Genomic DNA, 8,088 nt, shown 5'->3' with positions numbered 1-8,088 from the left:
TTGAACTACTGACCTTGCAGTTCAAACCGACTTTGCAGTCCAGCACATTAACCCACGAGGAGCTCTGGTAGCATAGTGGTTATGAATCGGGCTGCTAACCTCAAGGTCGACAGTTTGGAACTACCAGCCGTTCTGTGGGAGAAAGATGAGGCTTTCTGCTCCCATAAAGATTTACAGCCTCGGAAACCCTGTACAGGGTCACTATGAGTTGGAACCAACTCCACGGCACATAACAACAACAACAACATTAACCCACAGTGCCATACCAGGACTCTTTTAAAAAACAAAAAGGGTCCAATCAAAAGTAGCTTCCGAGAGGATCTCTTGGGCCATACGGTAACTTCAAGGTAGAGAGTTCAGCTTGGAATATTATGACAACTGTCTGGTGGGACCCCAAAGGAATAATCTTGATAGATTCACTAAAGGACACAGAATAATCACAGGGTCTTATTAGAAAGAATTTTTAAGAAAATAGAAAATTGCATTGGTGAGCTGTACTAAGGAATTTTTTTCCACCATGACAATGCATCTGTTCTTTTTTTGTTTTTAACTGCTTATTTTGAATTGGGAGTCCTGGTGTGATTCTGTGGGATACAGCACTGGATCGCAAGGTTGATTTGAACTGCAAGGTCTGGCAGTTCAAGTTCACTAGCTGCTCCTTAGAAACCCTATACAGGGTCACTGTGAGTCAGAACTGACTTCATGGCACTAACAGCAACAACATTTTGAATTGAGTTTACAGACAAGATCATCAGTTTCACATTCAGCAAATCCTACACTTTGTATGGTCTCAAAGATTGCAATCCCCTCTGTGCAACAATGATTCATTATCCTGCTTCCTCCCTGTGGTTCCGATTCCTCTTTCTCCTTCCTTCCCATCCCTTCTCAACTTTGTTGTTGTTGTTGTTGTTAAGTGCCTTCGAGTCGGTTCCGACCCATAGCGACCCTGTACAGGGTTTCCGAGGGTGTAAATCTCAACTTTAGCCTTAGGTAAATGTTGTCCTTTGGATTTTGAATGATTGACCATTCCATGGTGAGCATACATTACCAGTGTTGTTGTCTCCCACTATAAATTTATCTACTGCTTGGCTGAAAATTGGGCCATGAAGGAGAGTTCCTTTCCAGACCTGAAGGAAGGTCAAGGGCCATAGTCTTGGGTTCCTCCAGTCTCTTTCTGACCACTAATCCCATCATTTTTATATATAATTTTGAATTTTGATCCACATTTTCTCCTACTCTACCTGGGACCTTCTAATGTGATCTCTTTCAGAGCAGTTAGTAATGGTAGCCAGACACTACCTAGTCCTTCTGGTCTAAGAGTCATGATGACTGATGTTCACATGCTCCATGAGTCAATTGAGCTAATTAATTCCAAGCATCTTTCATTTTTATCACTCTTCTTTCTTCCGCACATGAGGAGACCAATAGTTGCTCCTTAGATGGCTGCTCAGGACACCTACTCATTGCTGGAAAACTGTATCCCACCCACCCTACAGTCCTGACCTTGCACCTTCAGATTTTTTGTCCTGGTGTGGTGCTGTGGGTTAATGTGCTGGACTGCAAAATCGGTTTGAACCGTAAGGTTGGTGGTTCAAGCTCACCAGCCGCTCCTCAGAAATCCTACACAGGGTTGCTATGGGTCAGAACTGACTCTATGGCACTTAACAACAACAACAACTACAAACTCAAAGAACATTGAAAAGGAACACAATTTGAGTACCTCGAGAATGCCAAACTGTCATTTGGCAAGGTGTGAAAAAAAAAAAAGCAGAATTCTTGGGGGAAGGGTTAGAAAAACACCACCTTCAGAAGTGTATGTAAATCTAGGTGGAGGATATATTCACATTTTAATGTTTTTTGTTCAATAAAGGTTTGTTGTTGTTGTTGTTGTTAAGTGCCTTCAAGTCGGTTCCGACCCATAGCGACCCTGTACAGGGTTTCCGAGGGTGTAAATCTTTACGGGAGTAGAAAGCCTCATCTTTCTCCCGCGGAGCGGCTGGTAGTTTCGAACCGCTGACCTTAAGGTTTGCAGCTCGATTCGTAACCACTACGCTACCAGAGCTCCTTAATAAAGGTTTGTAGCCAGACTTTTTGACTGGCACATATTCAATTTGCCACCATTGTTACAGTGTCCTCACAAGTCAGCTGGTCACTGGAATGCACTGTACATTAGGAAAAGAATGAGCGAGAGAAAGCCATATAACGTCTGACCTTCCACCCCCAGGAGTCCTGGGGTCACATTTTAGGAAGCACGGTCCGTCGTCACATGTCTCTGTCATCCCTTCCTGGTGCTGCCCACACAGAGCAAGGTCCTGGAAATCCACTGTCATCCCTAAGAACCCAAACTAAACTCACTACTGGAGTCGATTCCAGCTCGTAGTGATCTTACAAAGACAGCGTAGAACTACCCCAAAAGGTTTCCAAGGCTACGATCTTTACAGAAGCAGACGGCCACATCAGTCGCCAACAGAGAGGCTAGTGGATTGGAACCGCCCACCCTTTAGTTTTGCCCAGCGCTCAATCACAGCACCATCAGCGTTCCTCCGCCCCTCTGGTTAGCACCACCTCCTCTGGAGAAAGCCCGGGAGAGTCAAGAGCTGCGCGCGCACCACAGGCCTTCGATTTCCGGGCGTACATTCCGACTGCAGCCATAGTGCTAGAGGCGTAGCGACCCATGTGACCCGCGCCGGACAGTCGAGGCGGTAACTCTGCGTGTGTGGGGTCTCGCGGGTTCGCCTGCTCTGTGTCCCCGGCGGGCAGTCCCGGGCCAGCCCCCGCCCCCACTGTCGCCCGCCAACCCGGAAGGAAGCTGGTGTGGGAAGAAGCGAAACATCTAGGTCCCCGCCCCCTCGTCGGCTGGACTGTCTGCCCCTCGTGTGGCGTAGCTTCCCGCCGGGACCCTCCTGACCCCGAGCCTGACCCTGACGCCCTGCACTCTGCCTTCGTCGGTCTTACTGTAAAACCTAGGTGGGCCCCGGGTTGAGTCAAACGGTTGCAAACATGTCCCGGATCGAAAAGATGAGTATTCTGGGCGTGCGGAGTTTTGGAATAGAGGACAAAGATAAGCAAATTATCACGTTCTTCAGTCCCCTCACAATTTTGGTTGGACCCAATGGGGCGGGGAAGACGGTAAGTCCTGAGTAGCCACCTATAGTTTACCGGAGGGTTGCCATATTTTACGATTCCGGGGAGTTCAGAACTCTGATTGGAAAACAAGAGGGTTGCTGCCCTGGGGCTCCTCTTGTGGTGGCCCAAGAGGTCCGGGGCGTGGCCTGGTGTGGCCTTGAGTCCACTGCGACCTAGACATGCAGCTGTGTGACTTGTGCAAACTGCCCTGTGGATACTGTGAGAATCCCGCTAGACCAAGAGCAACCTTGGTGAGCTCAGTCTTACCACACATCTGCTTTTGTGTTAGTTACCATTCTCCGTGCTCCTTGAGCGTGGCATTCACTTCCCAATAGTTGTCCCCATACAGGAATTTTTTTAAAAGCTAAAAATTAGATAAATACTTGGTTCTCTAAGTCTGTAAATTAAGCCGACCCTCCTAGGGTACTAAAAAGTAATTGGTGAAACAAGTTACATGAATTGTTGAATGTGAGACTGATGATGTGCCCTGTAAACTTTCACTCAATCCACAATAAAAACCTTAAATAAAAAAAAAAAAAGTAATTGGCTTAATTTTAAACTGCCATTCATGTAAAATGGCTTAGTTTAATTGGCAAACTGTATTTTACTGTGAAATGCTATTACCCAGTCAAAATAAAAGTTGGGATACAACATAGTGACTTTGAGAATTACTTGAGGCAACCAAGGAGAGAGAGAGATCTTGTGAGGCAGTGGGGAGAATCAAAACAAAGGGTTTGTGAAAAGTATGTAGCAAGAGATTTTGATGCTTGGATGCCAAACTGTTATCCAATGGTGGTGGTGAAGTGCCATTGACTCAGTTCCAACTCAGTTGATTTCTGAGGATTTGAACCGCTAATCTTGCAGTTTAAACCAACCGTTAGGATCCAGTGCTTATTCTATAGTACAACACCAGAACTTCCCTTTTATTGTTATTAAATGCCTTACAGTAGTTTGATTCAAGCATGCTATATAGGGTTTCCGAAGAACAGATGGTGGGTTTGAACCAATAACTTTGTGGTTCAAAGTCCAGTGCTTATCCTACAGCACCACACCAGGAGTCCCTTTTATTATTAGGCTATTATTTATCCAGTGCCTATTATGTGCCTGTTAAGTGCTGTCGAGTGTGTTACTATACTTAGTGTATAGGGTTTCCAAGGAGTGGCTAGTGAGTTTGAACCACTGACTTTGAAGTTCAAACTGACCTTGCAATCTAATGCTTTAGCCCCCAGCACCACACCAGGACACCCAGCATTGTGTAATTGTGTACTAGAAGCTTGAGCTGTATGGAACCACCTATTCACAGATTTAAAAACAAAAAACATCATGTAACACTAATTGTCTCCTGTGAGCAGTTCATCTTTCCAGTAAAAAGTGATCCTTCAAGGTTCTCATATGTTTCATGCTTAGTGCAATACCATAATCCTTAAATAACACCTTGGGACTCATATAAAGTGCCACTAGTGATGCTGGTAGTGTGCCCAAGGAGCAGAGAAAAGTCATGATGTTAGAAGAAGAAGTTGAATTGTTTGATATGTACTATGGATTGAGGTCTGCAGCTGCAGTTCCCTGTCATTTCAAGATAACTGAATCCAGCGGAAGGACCACTGTTTTAAAAAAAGGGAAATTTGTAAAGCCAGTGCAACTACAGCACTTTTTGCAAATTGTCTTTTTATCTTGTATTGAAAATGCAACTTCTACATGGATGGAGTATATAGTCCATGTTACGTGCCATCCAGTCAGTTCTGACTCATAATGACCCTGTAAAGGGTTTCCATGGAGCAGTTGGTGGGCTTGAACTGCCAACCTTGTGGTTAGCAGTCCAGTGCTTATCCTACAGTGCCACACTGTATTATATTCCATATAATACATATAGCATACAAACTGTTTTAATTGACTGTTCACGTTATCTGCAGGCTATTAGTAGTAGCCCTTAACCCCTTGCATTGTTCAAGGGTCAACTGTACAGTGTTTACAAGCACTGGCTGCCTGAATAGAAACGTCTTGTTTCATCATTTATTTGACTATGGGCAAATGCCCAATTGCTCTACACCTCAGTTTTCACATATTAGGCATACAGTAGTTTCTACAGCCTAAGGTCGTTATGAGCAATAGTGGATGTCTGTAAAAGTAATTAGAACAATGCCTAATTTTATATTGGGGTAAATGCTAGGCATTGTTATTCGGTTAGTTTTTAGGGCTTAATTAGAAATAGATAATTACTTTTTCCAAATAATAATTTTATTTTAGGAACCTGTAATTTAAGCAGTTGTTCTTTAATCAGTTATATCTTTACTACAAATTTTATGCTATCAAATTTTATCTGGTATGTTACAGTCTGTATGGTAAATAATAATGTTTATAATGAATTAGTGTTTTGTGAAAAACATCTCATAACAAAATAATATAATTTTCTGTTTCTTTAGACCATCATTGAATGTCTAAAATATATTTGTACTGGAGATTTCCCTCCTGGAACCAAAGGAAATACATTTGTTCATGATCCAAAGGTAATGGAACTAGTAAAATTTCATATTTTTAAAATGAAATTCTAAAAATTTATGTTGTTAGGTGCCATCGAGTCAGTTCCGACTCATAGCAACCCCATGCACAGTAGACCAAAACACTGCCTGGTCCTGCGCTATCCTCACAATTGTCATTACGCTTGAGCCCACTGTAGAAAATTTGGCATCAGAAAATTGTTGTTGCTGTTAAGTGCCAGCAAGTCAGGTCCGATTCATAGAAACCCTGTATAGGATTTCTGAGGAGCAGATGATGGGTTTGAACCACCAACTTTGCAGTTCAAACCGACCTTGTAGTGTAATGTTTATCCTACAGTGCCACACCAGTCACTTTATATAAATTAAGTGTCCTTGAGTCCGTACTGACTCATAGTGACCCTGTGGAGGGTTTCTTATGAGCAGCTGGTGGGTTTGAACTGCTAATCCAATAGCAAGGAGCTCTGGTAGCGTAGTTGTTACGAATCGGGCTGCAAACCTTAAGGTCAGCAGTTCGAAACTACCAGCTGTTCCGCGGGAGAAAGATGAGACTTTGTGCTCCCGTAAAGATTTACAGCCTCGGAAACCCTGTACAGGGTCGCTATGAGTCGGTTCCGACTCCACGGCACATAACCACCACAGTCCAACATATTGTATGAGGGGACTTCAAAAAGTTCATGGAAAAATAGAATTAAAAGATATACTCTTAGCACTCTGTGATGTAACGGTTGTTAGGTGTTGTTACGTGCTATTGAGTTGGTACCAACTCATAGCAGTGACCTTGTGCACAGCAGAACAAAACACTGCTTTGTCCAGTGCCATATTCAACAATCGTTGCTACCCAATGCTGCCCATTGCTGTTGCCACTGTGCCAATTCATTTTGTTGGGGATCTTTTGCTTTTTTGCTGACCTTCCACTTTACCAAGCATAATGTCCTTCTCTAGGGACTGGTTCTTCCTGACAGTATGTCTGATGTGTAAGAGAAGAACTCTGGCTATCCTGGATTCTAAGGAGCATTCTGGTTGTACTTCTTCCAAAACAGATTTGTTTGTGCTTCTGGCAGTCCCTTGTACTTTTAATATTTTCTTCTAACACTGTAACTTAAATGCGTTAATTCTTCTACAGTCTTCGTTATTCCTTGTTCAACTTTCACATGCATATGAGGTTATTGAAAATACCATGGCTTGGGTCAGGTGGACCAGTCCTCAAACTGACATCTTTGCTCTTAAACACTTTAAAGAGGTCTGCTACAGCAGATTTGTCTATTATGGAATATCACTTGATTTTGTGACTGCTGCTTCCATGAGTGTTGATGGTTGATGGGAGCAAAATGAAGTTTTGACAATGTCAATCTTTTCTCCAATTAACATGATGCTATTTATTGTTCAAATGGTGAGGATTTTTGTTTTCTTTATATTGAGGTGCAACACATACCAAAGGAAGTAAGTGTTTTAAGTCCTCTTTGCTTTCAGCAAGCAAGGTTGTATCATATACATATTTCAGGTTGTGAATAAGTCTCTAATCCTGATGCCACATTCTTCATGTAATCCAACTTCTCGAATTATTTCCTCAGCATATAGATTGAATAAGTAAGGTGAAAGAATAGAATCCTGGCATGTACCTTTCCTAATTTTAAACCATTCAGTGTTCCCTTGTTCAGTTTGAACAACTGTCTCTTGGTCTATGTACAGGTTTCTCATGAGCACAATTAAGTGATACGGAATACTCATTCTCTATAATGTTGTCCATAGTTTGACATGATCCACACTATTAAAAAGCCTTTGCATAGTCAATAAAACACAGGTAAACATCTTTATGGTATGCTCTGCTTTTAGCCAAGATCCACCTCACAGTGATATCCCTTATGCCACTGTTAGCATTTTAATGTATTTTTTTCTTTTTTATATATTGTTTTAGATAGCTGATGTATATGCTATCTAAATAGAGTTGTTTTCCCCACTGAATATTATCTTGAAATCCTATGTTATTAAAAATATATATAATAACTTCTTAATCTGAATATTTGGTACATGTGTTGTTTCTTTTAATCTTTATACATTTTGTATGTTTGAAATATTTCTTACCTAGAATGTTTAAATTTTTATTTTATTTTTTTTTTTTCAAACTACCTAGTTCTCCCTTCTGTAAGCCCCTCAAACCCACTAAAAAAAACTCATTGCCATTGAGTTGATTCTGATTCATAGTGACCCTCTGTAGGGGAATCCAAGACTGCAGATCTTTAGGAGAGCAGAAGATCTCTTTCTCCTGTGGAGTTGCTGGTGGGTATGAAGTGTTGACCTTGCAGTTAGTAGCCCAGTGCATAATCCACTATACCATAAGCCCCTAAAACAGTAACCTTTTGTACTGTAGGATTTTCCTCTTCTAAATATTTCATATGTAGTTGTTTTTAAGTGCTGTTGATTCAGTTCTGGGTCACAGTGACCCTGTATAGGGTTTCCCAGGAGT

The 8,088-nt window shown here is 42.0% G+C and overlaps 1 protein-coding gene across 1 annotated transcript in view; it reads left to right on the top strand.

The window, feature by feature from the left end:
* Window positions 1-2,736: 2,736 nt before the first annotated feature.
* RAD50 (RAD50 homolog (S. cerevisiae)) overlaps window positions 2,737-8,088 on the top strand; it is a 112,985-nt gene continuing 107,633 nt past the window's right edge. Inside the window, exons 1-2 of the mRNA XM_006872920.1 lie at window positions 2,737-3,129; window positions 5,550-5,633. Coding sequence (XP_006872982.1) covers window positions 3,001-3,129; window positions 5,550-5,633 — 213 coding nt within the window. The 5' untranslated portion in view covers window positions 2,737-3,000. The remainder of the gene's footprint in view (window positions 3,130-5,549; window positions 5,634-8,088) is intronic.

Source organism: Chrysochloris asiatica, unplaced genomic scaffold, assembly GCF_000296735.1.
Source record: "Chrysochloris asiatica unplaced genomic scaffold, ChrAsi1.0 scaffold00215, whole genome shotgun sequence".
Classification (NCBI taxonomy): domain Eukaryota; kingdom Metazoa; phylum Chordata; class Mammalia; order Afrosoricida; family Chrysochloridae; genus Chrysochloris; species Chrysochloris asiatica.
Note: the sequence above shows the minus strand (reverse complement) of the source record. Positions and strands in the feature narration are given on the sequence as shown.